Source organism: Peromyscus maniculatus, chromosome 7 (genome assembly GCF_049852395.1).
Source record: "Peromyscus maniculatus bairdii isolate BWxNUB_F1_BW_parent chromosome 7, HU_Pman_BW_mat_3.1, whole genome shotgun sequence".
NCBI lineage: Eukaryota > Metazoa > Chordata > Mammalia > Rodentia > Cricetidae > Peromyscus > Peromyscus maniculatus.
Window position 1 is genome coordinate 12,143,484 of NC_134858.1, and position 16,114 is coordinate 12,159,597.

General features: G+C 45.1%; 1 protein-coding gene across 5 annotated transcripts in view; it reads right to left on the minus strand.

The window, feature by feature from the left end:
- Deup1 (deuterosome assembly protein 1) overlaps positions 1-16,114 on the minus strand; it is a 69,446-nt gene that overhangs the window by 34,716 nt on the left and 18,616 nt on the right. For all 5 annotated transcript variants that reach the window (XM_042280457.2, XM_006990543.4, XM_016008824.3 and 2 more), the window contains exons 5-7: positions 12,824-12,955; positions 6,947-7,060; positions 5,537-5,779 (exon numbers count right to left, since the gene is read on the minus strand). In XM_042280457.2, the coding sequence (XP_042136391.1) occupies positions 5,537-5,779; positions 6,947-7,060; positions 12,824-12,955 (489 nt within the window). The remainder of the gene's footprint in view (positions 1-5,536; positions 5,780-6,946; positions 7,061-12,823; positions 12,956-16,114) is intronic.

Below are 16,114 nucleotides of genomic sequence, written 5' to 3' on the forward strand. Positions count from 1 at the left end.
GGTATTTTCTGATTAATAAAATAGTAAGCAAATGACAGATAATCTCGTGACCAAAGCCATCAGTCAGCTTTCCCCACAAAGCTGGCAACACAATGGGTTATGAGCCTGGTTCCTCTCCTGCCCCATGGCAGTCAAGCTATGCTGAAGGACCAGGAATACCAGTGACCCTGTGGGTCTACAAGAGGCCTGAACAGCTGGAGTGAAGCAGAGGATCTGAACAGGAGAGAAAGGGCAAGAGCAGTGGGCGAGGCTCCTCAGAAGGTGGGTGGGAGAAGCAAAGCCAGGAGAGAGCACCTGCAGTGAGACCAGTCTCCTCCAGCAGCAGGCAGGAAGGACGGGTGGGCTGGAGGTAAGTTTCTGTGAGACCAGTCTCCTCCAGCAGCAGGAAGGAAGGACGGATGGGCTGGAGGTAAGTTTCTGTGAGACCAGTCTCCTCCAGCATCAGGAAGGAAGGACAGATGGGCTGGAGGTAAGTTTCTGCATTTGGGTATGAGGAGCTTCAGAGCCCGGCTGTCTGTTGGTGGAAGGGAGGAGGCGTCAGGAGTGGGGGTTACAGACAAGCATGCTGGCCACTTCAGCATGTGAAATGGTACACTGTGTACCATTTCAGACCCGACCATGGCCTGTTGGATGATCTCCTGCAGCAGTGTGGCAGCTCCCTAGGAATCAAAGGGTACCACACAGGAAGTGGCTCCTGAAGCTGGTTTCTTTCCCTCGGCAAGTTTCCAAGGTTCATCCATGCCGAACTATATCTGTTCCTATTTGTGGCTGAATTATAGCCCGTTACATGGATATACCACATTCTGTTTCTGTTCATCAGCTGGCACACATTGAGGGCTAGCTCTGCTTTGTGGCAGTCATGAGCAATGATTCCACTTCAACGATGGGAGTCCTCAGGAAGGTTTCTTAAAGAAAACCTTTCGTTACATGTCTTTCCCAAGCATCTGAGTTTGGGAAGAACTGATTACTATACTTGGCCACACACATTCCAGGTGACTCAGAAATAAGTTTAAAAACAGATTCAAAATGATGTCTTATGAGATTAATTTAGCTATTCTCTGTTTTGAAGAATGGGGATTTTTTTCAGGGAGAGTTAAAATTTCAAAAACTAAAGAGATGTGAAACAATTAATTATACAGCAGAAAAGCAATTTACCTTAATGCGAAAGCCACCTGTTACGTTATGCAGGTGAAGAAGGGACACCCTGGGCTCTCTGCTTGGTGGGATTTCCACCGTGGGACACGAATGCCAAGCAGACAGTGGCTGTGTCTTTCTTGGGGGAGAGAAGAGGGAAAGTCTCAACTCCAGGCTGGTGACTGTGGTGTCAGGGTGATGGGAGTGGTCTGTTCCGTTTCTAGAAAAAATTCTCTGTGGTGATGAGTATCTGGGAGAAACACGCTGTGTAATGATCCACAGGTGTGAGAATGTAAATTAAGATATACATTGTACAAGTTGGAGATAATGACTTGACAGATAAATAGGCAAAATAGATTGTAGTTGACAGAGTAATGTAAATTGGCTGCAAAAGTATAAGAACAATTGGAAGGATTTGTTGATATTGATAAATCTAGAATCATCTTCTTGCTTTGGGTTCAATAAGCCCAAGTTGACATGAGAATTAATGGATTTTTAAACTAGAACGTAGTTTTGAAACTGGTACAATTTTGCATGAAAGTCAGATCAATTATTTGTCAATGTGTCAACTATCTGGGAAATGATTCATTATTGGGACTTTTCAAGCGTGTCTGGAACAGTGAGAGCACTGCACGCTCCCTTTAGTTTTGATCTTTTATGAAATCTAAACATAGATCAGGCATTTAGGAGTGAAATGTAGGTATGTTGTAGGTTTAACATATACACAGAGTTTTGATGACTTAGTATGAGAACTGTAAGATGTCTCATTAATCAGTTTTACATTTTGATTACATTTTAAGTGACAATGTTTTGATATACACATATATTGGTTTGACTAAAAATACTACTTACAGTAATGTACCCATTTCTCTCTAGTTCTTTAATGTGGCTACAAGAAGATTTTAAACCACGGTTGAGGATGGAGCTCAGTGGTACAGCCTTTATCTAGTGTGCATGAAGGCCTGGGTGTCGTCCTTAGTGCTGCAAAAACTTCCTGTGATGGTGTGCACCCAAACTCCCAGTTCAGAAAGTGGAGGATGAAAAGTTCAAGGTCACCTTAGGCTATATAGGGAATCTGAGGGCAGCTTGGGCTACATGAGACCCTGTCTCAAAAAAAAAAAATACATACATAAATATAAAAATAAAACAATGAAATGAAACAAAGACCAATAACAAACACTCCAGAATTTAAATTAGATCTGCAGTTGGGGCAAACTTTTCTCGGATGGTGTTGCTCTAGTTTTTAGTGCTGTATTAGCAAGCACATGAGAAGCTAACTTTCCCAGCATAGATGTTTGAAAGACGCAGAAGCATTTATTTTTGTCATTCATCTAGTGGAGAATGCTGCACATTTAAAAACCTGAGGGGCGTGTAGGGTAGTAAATAAACATGAGCCGCGGGCTACGTGTGCTGACACATTTCAAGGTTGTGCAGAGACAGATGATGCGTCTCGGGAAGACGCAGACACAGCCGCTGTCAGAAGGTGCCGCCACCGCCGCCTGTTAAATGACAGCGATTTAGACAGGAATTCCTGTCCTTTTACATTTACGCCCGAGATGTGGAGCCCTGTCAGGTGACTGAGAGAGAGGACACTTTTTTTTTTTTTTTTTGCAAATGTATATTATGGTTGCAGTATTATTTACCTCTACTTATCCTTATGTGGTAAAATGAAGATTTTGTAGAACAAACCTAAGGCCCATCTGTTTCATTAGGAACTTGTTTAACTCTGAGAGGAGCAACGGTTTTAAACCTTCAAATTAGCTGACAAGCTTAATCAATGGATTCTCAGCATTTACCAGAAGGCACAAGGACAAGCCATAAGTGACACCTGGAAATGAAACACAGGGTGGAGGAGAAAGAAAAAAAAAAAAAAAGAAAAAAAGAAAAAGCTGGGGTCTTGGTGCTTTTTCCAAAGAGAAATTGTGAAACTCTGAGTCAAGTTACTTCTCAATTTTCAAAAATAATTTTTTGTAGGACAATAGATATTTTTCCTCCCGAACATGTTCCACAATCATTAGCTTTTCTTTTTAATACATGTAATTTGTGTGTATGTGCTCGTGTGTGCGTGTGTGTGAGTGTGTGTGTGTGTGTGTGTGTGTGTGTGTGTGTGTGTGTGTGTGTGTATGTGCGTGTGTGCGTAGGACAGAGGTGGGTCCTGGCTATCTCCTATTGCTCTCACCTTGTTTTATTTTATTGCGAAAGGGAGACACGGTCTTTTGCTGAACCAGGAGCTCACTCTTCAGCCAGACAGTCTGGCTAGCAAAGCTCTGGGGATCCTCACATCTGTCCCCATCTACTCAGCAAACACTGCAGGGAACAGACTTGCAGGGACCAGAGGCAAAAAGACCCCAAGAAGAGACAAAGCACAAAGGTCTTCAGTCCATGCAGTGTGAACTGAGGCCCAGGGCAGAATATTTTGGGAGGCCCTAGAAAAATAATCTGCTTATTCATTGAGTCTGATCCTGCTCAGGCTCCAGCTGTGAAGACAGCAGAGACATGAATGCTCACGTTTGTAAACAGAAGGTAGGGCCAATGTCCCATCCCAGGGGAGAGACTCCTGCTGGACCCAGCAGCTGTACAAATAGCTCTCGGGCAGGTGGTTAACTAGCAAGGTCAATACTAGGAGATCCTGGCAAACTTCCAGGAAGAGAAGGATTAATCTTAGACTATGATGGAACCAGGGAAGATACCACCACACCTGTTCCCTATGTCTTGAGGATGCCTGACTTCTTCAGGGTGCAGTATTTTCAGTTCAGTCTGGTTTGTTTGTTTACATCTGTACTCAAAGTTTATGTTAGAATAATGCCTTTCTCCAGACAAAGTTGGAGTTCAAGATGGGGGAGATGCAGCTCTCTTAGAAATACCACTAGAGGAGAGCATGTGGGAGCCTCATGGTCTGATCCGCCCCCACCCCCTCCTGGCAAACTCAGGGAAAGAGCAGATGTTGATGCAGAGGTTTCAGGATAGTCCTGCAGGTCACACTGCAGGGTGGGGAAGGAGGGGGCTGGCCCAGGACCAGGAAATGATCCTGAGAGGTGAAGAGCAGAAGCTATGGGCCAGACTCTCAGAGAACAGGGGTCTGCCCAGGCAGTGAGCCTTAGGATGGGAACAGATGAGAGGAGCTCAGAGAGGGTGGACCGAAGGACGAAAATGGTAGAAACAACATCTGGAGGTGGGAAAGGAGGACCAGAGGCAGAGAAAGGCCGGTAAGGACAACTCAGTGTCTGAATTCGCACAGGTAGGAAATGAGTGTGGGACAGCAGGAGATGGTTTGGAAGGGTGCTATTACCAAACCTCCCTGCTAATTAAAGTACAAAGTACCTGCAAAAATTACAAAGAAAAAATAGTTGGCTTAAGGAAGACAAAGCTGGGTACATACCTATCAGCCCATCAACTTGATGGTGTCACTGAGAACTTCAGTTCCACAAGACTGTTCCACAGAGGCTCATGACCAAGTGTGATGACCAGACACTGACAGGCCCAAAGGCCTGTGAGCTACAGGCTTACTCTCTCAAGAGTTTCTATGGGCCAGGTGGTTGGACCTTTGGGAGATGGGGGCCCGTGGACACCCCAGCTTGTTCCCCTTCCCCTTTGCTGTGGGCCATGAGGTTTTAGTTTACCCTGCTCTCCTACCATGATGTTCTACCCCACCACAGGAACATGAGCCTGAAGGAACCTTTAGTCATCACTGTTTACCTAGAATGCTTTGCAAAATGGTGGAAAGTGGGCTGATGTGGAGCTCCCAGCCATACATCAAAGGGTAGCTCCATGCCTCTCACCAAAGTCTAAACCTGCAAACAAGACTGGAGGGGAAGGTGGTGGGTAGCTACTGGGGTATGGTTTTTAGGCACCAAGGTTTGCGGCTGCTGTCCCGATGCACTGGTAATAATACACTCTGTCGCCGGGCGGTGGTGGCGCACGCCTTTAATCCCAGCACTCGGGAGGCAGAGGCAGGCGGATCTCTGTGAGTTCGAGGCCAGCCTGGTCTCCAAAGCGAGTTCCAGGAAAGGCGCAAAGCTACACAGAGAAACCCTGTCTCGAAAAAAGCAAAAAAAAAAAAAAAATAATAATAATACACTCTGTCACTGTGCTATATTACAAGACTCCAGACACTAACACACCCAGGAGATTATGAATTTACTCAGGTGAGAATTACAGAGGGGAGCGCTGACTTCAGCTGACAGTGCAACAGAAAGCTGTCATGTGACTGTCGTGTCCCTGTCAGGCCAGCATCTGTGCAGCTCATCAACAACAGCTGGGAATGAAGCTGAAAGCGCAGACCCTCACCTGGAACCACCTCTGGTGCAGACCCTCACCTGGAACCACCTCTGCTGCAGACCCTCACCTGGAACCACTCTGCTGCAGACCCTCACCTGGAACCGACTCTGGTGCAGACCCTCACCTGGCACTGCCTTTGGTACATCTTTAGTTCTTGCAGAAGCTTCTGGTTTTCATCCTGTAACTTGTTCCTGCTCAGTGCTATTTCGCTCACGGCCGACTTTAACTTTTCAATAATGAACTCATCTCTTTGGCTGGCTTCACAGCCAGGATCTGATTCACACACCAGGCGAGGGATCTCAGGGCTGCTGTCCTCCGGGCATTGCTTCTTACCGTTTAGTTGAGTTTGGTAATTCTGTGCCTGTTTCTGAAAAATATGATAATCAGGTACATTAAGAGAATAATATCATACTTAAGCTTCCAAACAGGCAAAGAAGTAAAAGAATTAGTAAAGATATCTTTTAGTATTAAACTTGGCTTGTACAGTACAGTGTTATGCTTGTTTATAATCTTAATTTCAATCATATGAAGAGAAAATGTATTTGCTTTGGAGCAGGGAAGGAATCTGGAGGAGGAGAGGTCCTATTAACCAATAAAGAAAATCTAGAAGCTATAAAAAGAGAAAAAATATTAATTCAATTACATAATAGTTGAAAAATGTCTCTGTGGTAAAGAAATAAAAACCAGAAACAGACTGAGGAAAAAACAGTTTCCAATACATAACTGGTGTTAGTAATTCCTGATGTGTGCAACCTCTACATCTCAAAGGAAAAGCAAGTTATGCAAGGCAGGATGCACAAAGCGTGGGGCGTAATGCCGAAGTGTGGGGTGTAATGCCGAAGAGTGGGGTGTAATGCCGGGGTGTAATGCCGAAGTGTGGGGTGTGATGCCGAAGTGTGGGGTGTGATGCCGAAGTGTGGGGTGTGATGCCGAAGTGTGGGGTGTAATGCTGGAGTGTGGGGTGTAATGCCGGGGTGTAATGCCGAAGTGTGGGGTGTAATGCCGAAGTGTGGGGTGTAATGCCGAAGTGTGGGGCGTAATGGTGAAGCATGGAGTGTAATGCCGAAGTGTGGGGTGTGATGCCGAGAGGAGGAATGAAAGGTGCTAACAAGAGCGTGGGGCCACGTTCGGCCTCACAGGTGGTACGGACACGTAAAACAAACCACACGGACATCTATTTTGTTTTTTCCTTTTTTCTTTTTTGTCGGTGAGTCAGAGTCCTCTTAAGCAGGGTGGGCTTGCCTCACACTCATGACCTTCCTACATTTGGTCCCCACGTGCAGGAACTACAGGGTTTCCCCAAACGGCCTGAGAGCATATGTTGTTTAAAGGTATAACAGCACCAGACTTTCAGAGACAGAGGCTAAAATGCCGGTGACAAAGGGCTGCGCACATGGTCGTGCTGCCCTTAGACCCGCGATGGCGGCTTCCCTTAGTCCACATTTCCATGAGTAAGCAGATGCCATGCTGAACGCAAGGATGGCAGTATTAACCTCTACTTATAGTTTCCAGTTCAGACAATAATATAGTTTACCTGAAACTGATTACATTTTTCAGATAGTAATTTTTGTTGAGCATCCAAAGACACCAGGTGCGTCTGGTAGAGGATCTCTTGTTTGTCCCATTCCCTTGACTTTGCTCTAAACTCCTTTTGGAATAGGGAAGGGGGAGAGAAACAAATGGAAAATTATTATTCACTAAAAGTACAGTGCACAGGCCTTCTTCCCTTTGTGTGTTTCATTGGGAAAAGAAAAGGTCTGTTCCTTCCCTACTAGGAAAGCAAACAGGAAAAAGATGGAATTACACATTGATTGATTACTACGACTCTGTGTTCTGCATCTGAACCACTTGGACTGGGGAGTTGCATTTCAGATTTTGGATTATTTACATATTCATAATGAGATGCCTTGCTGACGCCATCTAAGTCTAAACACAAACCCAAGTGTTCCACACACCCTGCGTGTACTCGGCCAAAAGGGGACGTTGTGTGCCGTGTTTAATATATCCCTGCTGTGGCCACCCATATGATTTGTGGCATTGTGTCAGTGCTCAAAAAGCCTGAGATTCTGGTGCATTTGGGGATTTTAAGTTTTCAGAAGAGGTGTGATTAACCTTTGTATTCCATTTTTTTGGGGAAATTATACGATTTTTAACATACATAGAAATCAGAAACACACTGAAAGCACTGATCTCTCCCATGTCAAAGGCGAGTGCTAATCAGGGGGAGTCGGACAGCCGTTGGCACCAGCGGGCACCTCCTGTCCACTCCTCGGATGCTCCTCTCTTTTTTCATTGCCTACACTTAGTCACTGGACGTTTTCTCTCATTACTTAAGAGGTGGGTCTGGGAGCTGGAGAGATGGTCAGTGATCAGAGCCTGTACTGCTCTGCAGAGGACTCCGCAGCTGCAGGGCATCTGCCACCTCTGGCCTCAGCAGGCATCAGCATCCACATGTATACACCCCCATAATTAAAAATAATTCTTTAAAAAGATGCCTACTTATCAAGTCCCATGAACTCAGTGTTTGTGCCTCCTTCAACTACAGATGTTGAAACCGAATGCTCCCTGTAATGAAATTGAAAGTTGGGCCTCTGGAAGGCTATTGAGTTATGATCCTGGAGCCAGTGTGGGTTGGATTAGTGTTCCTGTGATATAAGAAATACAGGGGTCAGGCTGGGCACAGTGGTGCACACCTTTAATCCCAGCACAGAGGCAGGCAGATCTCTTAGTTTGAGGTCAGTCTGGTCTAGAGAGTGAGTTCCAGGACAGCCAAGGATACAGAGAGAAAGTCTGTCTCAAAAAAAATCACACACACACACACACACACACACACACACAAACACACACACAGAAGAAGAAGAGGAAGAGAAAGAAGAAGAAGAAGAAAAAGAAGAAGAAAGAAAGAAAGAAAGAAAGAAAGAAAGAAAGAAAAAAAGAAGAAAGAAGAAAGAAGGGAAGGAAGGAGGAAGGACGAGAGAAAGACAGGAGTCTGGGAGACGTTCAGCTGGTAAAGCATTCACTGTGCAAGTACAAGGACCTGAATGCAATCCCCACCCATTGTATAAAAATTCTGGATGGTATATCAGTGCCCATCTATATCTCTGTGCTGGGGAAGCAGAGGCAGGAGAATCCTGGCCTAGCCATTCTAGCCAAATAGGGTCTCAGTGAGAGATCCTATCTCAGAAAAGTAAAGTAGAAAGAGATGAAGAAGATGCCTGATAATGTTTGCAGCTTCCACACATGCACACATTCTCATGAACGCACACACCTATCCCCAACAAAGGTAAGAATCGCACCCCGCCCCCATTCCTCCTATTTCCTGCTGTACAACCAGCAGACAGCTGTTGAACCAAGATGAGGAGGCCCCCATCAGAATCGCGCCCTGTTGGCCCTCTGTGTAAGCTACCCAGCCTCTGCATTCTGCTAAAGTAGCCTGAGCTAATGTTGGTTTTATTGGCCTCTGGCTTTCAAAGCCATTGTGTATAGGGTGAAGCTAACATCAGCTCATTTGGGAGAACACATCTTGGCCTTCATTCCCACGTGTCAGCTGGGGAAGAAAATGTGCGACTAGCTGGATTCTGCACGCTTAGCTGCACAGGGTCGACTCAGGTAATGCAGTGTAGAGAACAACAGCACAATGCAACCCTGTGAGCCACGGACATGGCTTCGGGGGTGCCAGAGAAGACCTCCCTGCATCTCACTCTGGCTGGGCTGGCCACTGCAGCGTGCCTTTCTATCTTTCTATCTAGAAGACTGGCCTGGACGACTGCCTGCTCCGAGCTCTGCTTACAGGACTTTGTTTGGAACTATTTCATAAACTAAGTCCCTGCCCCACTTTTTTTTTTTTTTTTTCCGAGACAGGGTTTCTCTCTGTAGCTTTGCGCCTTTCCTGGAACTCACTTGGTAGCCCAGGCTGGCCTCGAACTCACGGAGATCCACCTGCCTCTGCCTCCCAAGTGCTGGGATTAAAGGCGTGTGCCACCACGGCCCGGCTCCTGCCCCACTTTTAAAGGAAAATATAGTAAAGGAGCAGCATGCACATATAAACAAGCCATTTACAGCACACAAGTATGATAAAGGTGTCACATAAAAGCCACGGGGTTATTTTTCCTACTATGTCAAGTTGGAACATGGCGTGTTTGGCTGGAGTATTTTGAAAATGGCTGCAGGGACTGGCTGGGCTATGCTTGAAAGGAAATCCATTGATTCTGAGAATGCAAACTGTATCTTGCTTAGAATGAGAAAAACAGCACTTTTCAGATTCCTTGCATAGAAATGATTTTGAAGAATATTTGGGAAAATTTAAGTGTCTGTCTGTGTGTGTGTATGTGTGTGTGTGTGTGTGTGTGTGTGTGTGTGTGTGTGTGTGTTTTAAATATACAAGTCCTAATCAGTGAAGGAGGTCTGTGAGTGAGGAAGACTTTATGTAATTAAAGGCAATCTGAAATCAAGTGGAGGGAATTTGCCTGGGGAAATGCAGGCACACACCTCGCCATCTCCATGCATAAAGATACCTTATGACAACCTCTATTTATTAGGATAACGGGGACAGTCCATCTATGGACTGATGTTGCCACTCAATGATGAAAAAATTAAGAATGAGTCTTCAGTAGCAGTTACATATTTGAAAAATTAGGTTACAAATAGAGGATAAGAAACATTTAAAAATCAATGCAAGTTTAGATTTCAAGAATTTGATTTTAATATTTATGATGATGCCATGAGGAAACCCATTATTTTGTATGCTAACTTTAGGAATTAATTTTTTTTTTTTTAATTTAAAAAGAACTCTTTGGGGAAAAATAGCAAAAATCGGAATAAAATTGGCTTAAACAGTAAATATGTTTTCCTCTTTTTAATGTTTCAGATAGCATCTCACTGTTCAGCCCAAGCTGGCCTTGAACTCAAGATCCTTCTGGCTTTGCCTCGAAAGTGCTGAGATTAGAGGTATGACCCATATGCCCAGTTTAGAAAATATCTTTTAGATAATAAATATGCTTATCATCACCTACTTAACATCCACAAATAATCTTAAACATTCCCCCAGAATGCTTTATGGGGAGACAGTACCATTAAGCTTAGCTCATAAGGGCTAGAACAGGCGTCGATGCGGTCTAGACAGTGTCACCGGCCTATCACTGAGTACCGACACAGTCCAGGTCCCTTCATTAGTCAGAGGTGTGGCTTTCAAGGTTAGGAGAGGCACCCAGCTTTCCAGGGGGAGTTCTTAAGACTACAAAGCCATCTCTGAGCCACTTAGGTTGAGAGTGGGTCATGATCATGAAAACGAGTATTTCTGGTGATACCTGGGGTGTTAGTTTTTGGTTGTTGTTGTTTAAAAGAGCCCTTCTTCTGAAACCTGAGTCACAGTGTCAAGTGATGTATCAGTGAGACTACAAATCACAAAATGACCTTAACTTTTTATTAGGAATTTTTTCATACTTACATAAAAGTGGAGAATAATCAAAACCATGCGATCTTTACCTACATTAACGTTCTGTCTCATTTCTTGCTCTTATCTGTTGAAGTATTCTGAGGGGACTTTCTGAACTCATGCATTTGGAGGTCAAAGGGCAGCCTCAGGTGTCATCCCTCGAAGCTGCCCACTTTGGTTTTTGACTATGTCTCACTTGGCCCGGAACTTAGTGATTAGGCTAGGCTGGCTGGCCAGTGTGCCCAGGGATCTGTTTCAGGCTCCTTAGTGCTGGGTTACAGGTGTGCACCTCCATGCCCAGCTTCCAGACTTAGAGTCCGGCACTTGAACTCAGGTCCTTGTGTCTGTGAGACAAGCACTTTATTGACTGAACTGTCCCCTAGCCCCACCGGCCCAATTTACGGATCAAAGATGGAACGTCTGAGGCTAACATGGCTTAAATGTCATAGAGTGAATCGATGAGCAACATAGGGGATGCTCTGGGCAATAAGCCATGATGCTCTCCCACTGCACACACACTGTCCCTAGTGACATCACTACAGTGTTGAATGTGCTTGTCCTAACACAGAACATGCTACATGCTTGAAAACAAGAACAGCCATCCTCCTGCATGCTATTTCCAGATGGCTGAAGAAAAACAGCTATGTTGGATGCTTTATAATCATTTGAGTTATACTGTGTCTACTCAAAACTCTTGCGTAAGTATAAATATATTCATGAATGTGGTTCCCCCCCAGCAGCCCACAAAGAACCAACCAGATGCACAGTGGGTGTTCTGACCTTTGTGTCAAGAGGAGTGAGTTCTCCAGAGCCCATGTCTGACACCTCTAAGAGGCCAGTCACACCCTTTGAGAGGCTGGGAGCAGGTGTCAGGACTTCCTGAGTGCCCTTCACTGAGTGATAGTGGCTTTATATCTGAAGAACTCTATCTTATCCAGCAAGGTGGGGAATCTGTGGGGCCTTGAAGGTAAGCCCGGGCCTTCTACCACACTGGCTAGTTCCATGGCTGTGATCTCAAACTGCGATTCTCCCTGCTTTTACAGAGACTTTGGAGCAGAAGTTAGAAAAAAAGAGCAGAGTAAGGTGGTGATGTCTGAAGACAAGGAGACAGGAAGGTCAAGGGCAGATCCAGCTGGAGCATGGCAAGGACGAGAGAGGCCAAAGATCCCTAAACTGTCTCTGACCTTGGCCCCTCGGAGATGCAGGATGGTCCTGAGCTCATGAGTAGGAGAAAATGAGACTGTTGGCTGGGGATGGCTGCTCAGCTTAGGACCTGAGGAAAATGAAAGAAACTGAATAGGGTAACACAGGGTTAAGGACAAAGTGACCCCTAAGCTGTGCTGGAGCCCAGCAAGCCCCATGTCAGGGGCTCACGGAGACACCATCCCTTCCGGATTTTCCACAAGGGATCTCAAGAGCACAGGAAGAAAGAGCTGGTTCGTGTTTTCTAAAGCTGTAATGTTCAAAGGGTGGGGTAAAGGTCCTGGCAGTATACGAAACCTTTTCAGAGACGGATTTTAGAAGTTCTCAGTGACATGGCACAATTTAAAAGGACTGGAATTCGGCCTTTAAAGAAGAGAAAACAAAACAGAAATCTCTGGGCCTTCAGGCCCTGTTCTGAAAACACTGAGGCTCACCAAGATTTAGCACACTAACAGTTAAATGGTCATTAAAAGGTTTAGTGGGTGGATTTAACTGATCCCAGGGTGCCCTTCAGTTTCACTCAGCAGCTGCAGTCTTTGTACTTTTATTCTTCTTAGCTTTCCCAGTGTGTGTGTGTGTGTGTGTGTGTGTGTGTGTGTGTGTGTGTGTGTGTGTGTATGTGTGTGTCTTATAATCATAGTCATTTCTGAATTCACCAAGTTCCTGAAGAGGAAGGTGCACTGAGAGACCATACTGAGTGCCACGTGCCTGGAAACCACGCCCGGTCTCCAGCAAGCCACCTTCAGAACACAAGGACTGGTGCCGTGTGCTCACCTCTAGCTTCTGGTTCAAACTGCTCAGCTCAAAGGGTATTTCTTCTTTGCTGGGGGCTTCCTTTCGGTGAACTTGGTTTTGCTTCATCTGGTGTAATCTCAGTTTCTCAAAGTTATTGGTTAGCTTAGAAAACTGCAAATGATACGAAATAGTACCAGTTACTTACAGCTGCCCTTCAGAACATTTCTTTGTCGCGCAGCTCTTTGAAAATGGTAAGTCATGATTAGAAAGTGCAGTAAAACTTAAATGTTCCAATTAGTGAGGATGGAACCTGCTATTAAAACTCAGTTACTGAGGCCGAGCGTGATTCTATTCTGTGCATATGAATCTGGGCCTTCATTTACTGTTCAGTGAGCCCATGATTCACTTGATAAATGTTTTGTTCAGTTTTGTGTTAAGTGTACGTAGGCAGCAAAGCTGACAGTCTTAAAAAAAAAACCCACAATTTTCCCTACTTTTACTTAATGCCATCTTGTGTTGACAACTTTAATCTCAACAACTCAGTTGGTGTAACAGCCGGCTGATACCTTCATGTGCGTCTAGAGCATCATATCGCAGCATCTGAGGGGATTTCAGAGTCTGTTCATTGTACCCACTGACTGTCTTTGTGTTGAACTAGCTCGGAGGTAGCTAAGCCCCTGCTGACAGACTCAGGGTCCGTGTTCTTGAGCAGCCCCCGTGTGTTTGTTGAAGGGCTAATCTCCTCCGCTGAATCATGGCGGCACACCTGCTTTCACTTCTTAAACACTGCATGCTGGAGTTTTGTCTTGTCTTTTTACTTTCAACCTGCCTGTATAATCAAATTTGAAGGGAATTCTCTGAACAGCTCGTTGAGCTGGGTCCTCTTTTTACATATCTGGCACTCCTTAATTTGTGTGGTTAGGCCATTTTTGTTTAATATAATTATGGATATGCTCAACTTAAGCTTGGCTTCTTGTGTTTTGTTTTCTGGCTTCCTCTAGCTTGTAGTTTGGTTTTACTTTCTTGTTTTCCCATGGCTCACAGGGCTATTTTTAAGGCTGCACTGTGAGTTGTGAGTGTGTCTTTTCACATCTTTTTCAGCCATTCCTCCAAGCATCAGGTTAAATACACACAGCTTGCTGCGGTCTGCAGGTATCTGATATTTCTCTAGTTCAAATGTGGAATCCTTATTTTCTTTTCATCCTGACTCGATTATAAACAAAAAAAAAATACATATTTTTGCTACATATACTGGAAACTACATTAGACATTTAAAATTTTTTAAATCAAACAATTAGCAAAACTCGAGAGCAGAAGGAAAGCCTGTGGCCAGGGACCCAGGATTTTACACCAGATGTCTTCCTGCTGCCTGTAAAGAACTTCCGGTGGCCATGTGTTAAGGTAACGCGACCGCTAACAGAGCCTTGAGTGTCTCCCCCTCTGACTGTGCCTTGGTTTCCCATCACTCCTGAAGGATATTTTCTTTGGGACGGAACCCCAGACAGTTCTGCTCTCTCGGCACTTGTGACCCTTCTGCCCCTCCCATGAGAGGTCGCTGCTACCCGAGCCGCTTTTCTCTCCTTTAAGACTTGTTTCTTTCAAATGCTTCTGAGGTTGTTCACTGTTTATTTCTTCGGGTTTATCCTGTTTGAGGTTCACTCAGCTTGCTGACACTTTGGTCAAATTTGGGGGCATTTTGTCCACCCTTTTCCTCTTTTCCTTTCCTCCTGGGATTTTAATGACAGGGATTTAAATGGTTTGTTGTGAAGCCCCATGTCCCTCAGGTCTGTACCCTTTAGTGTCCCTTACCTCTTGTATTCTCCATTCTGCTTCTGAGACCCTCCACTGAAATTTTCAGTTTGATTATTCTAGTTTTCAATTATAAAGTTTATAATTATTTTCGATATTTTAACTTCTTTGTGTGTGTGTGTGTGTGTGTGTGTGTGTGTGTGTGTGTGTGTGTGTGTGTGTTGAGACAGTGTTTCTTTGTGCAGCATTGTCTGTCCTGGAACTCGCTCTGTAGACCAGGCTGGCTTGGAACTCACAGAGATCCACCTGCCTCTGCCTCCAGAGTGCTGGGATTAAAGGCATGTGCCACCACCACCTGGCTAGAATGTTATAATTTTTATCAATTTCAAGCATGTTTGCAAATATTCATTGAATCATCTTCATGACCATTGCTTCGAAGTCCTAGTCAGATTATTCTAATGGTGTCATTGGCATCTGCTGATCCTGTATTCTCCTTTACACTGAAATCTGGTATAGTGGGTAGCCGTTATGCCATTAAATAAATCTCCTTTTAAGTACGTGGAGTGGCCTTAATAATTACACCAATAATCTGGTTTTGTTACTGTGAGTGAGTCTCTGTAGGAACCTGGAAATTTGGGGACACTGTGTCTGGAGACTGTCTCCTGACTATGTTGGAGCAGGGAAGATGGAAGGTCATGGCTCCTGCTGGGCGGCAGTGGAAGTCCAGGTACCAGGGCAAATGCTCCGCCTTGCAGCTGGGAGGGAGGGGAGTTCCGAGGATGCTGCCTGCACTTGCCTGGAGGGCATGGTACCGATTACTGCATACAGACTTCAGCGATGCCGTGTGGGGTGCGATGAGGTGAATCTTCACCTTGCTGCTGCTTTAGGAGGCTTCCTCTGATGCTACCCTCAGGAGCAGGGGTGGAGTGTCTTATGACCTACCACAAGGCAGCTGTAGAAATCCAGGCTCCACATCTGGTCTTCTTGACACCACTCAGGCAGGCAGCCTGGGCAGGGGGTTCTGTACGGGAGAGGGTAGAAATCTAGGTTTCCTACTCAGTGTTTGTTGCTGGGCCAGGGCCACAGTTGTTTTTCTGTGGTATGTGGCTATTTTTGAGAGTTTTTGTGTTGGTAGTTTTGCTACTTTCTTGGTCTTTCTGCTATAGACGACAGGGTTTCCTTTGGGCTCTGCCACTGTTTGTCTGTCTGCACCCATTACTATGTCTGAGCTGTGTGACAATGCTAAAAGAAATCCCAGTGAGCTCACTGATGCACTGTGTTGGCTCTCAAGGCCCCCAAGCAACTGGCCTCTTCTCCCTACTTTCTACCAAGTTCACAGGCTGTCTTACAATGTCCAGGGCTTTCAACTGTGCTTAGGAGGATACAGAAACACACAGCTGGTCTAGCTCTCCAGAAGTATCAGACATACCCACACTGGACTGTCAGAGTGAATTCAGATTTGTGTTGCTATTTTTGTAGGAGGAAAAAAAAAGCCAACACTGATTGCATCAAGTTTTAGATGCTTCTGGTCTCAGCTCAGAAAACTGTATGCAGCTTCATAGTACAAGCTGCCTTCTAGTG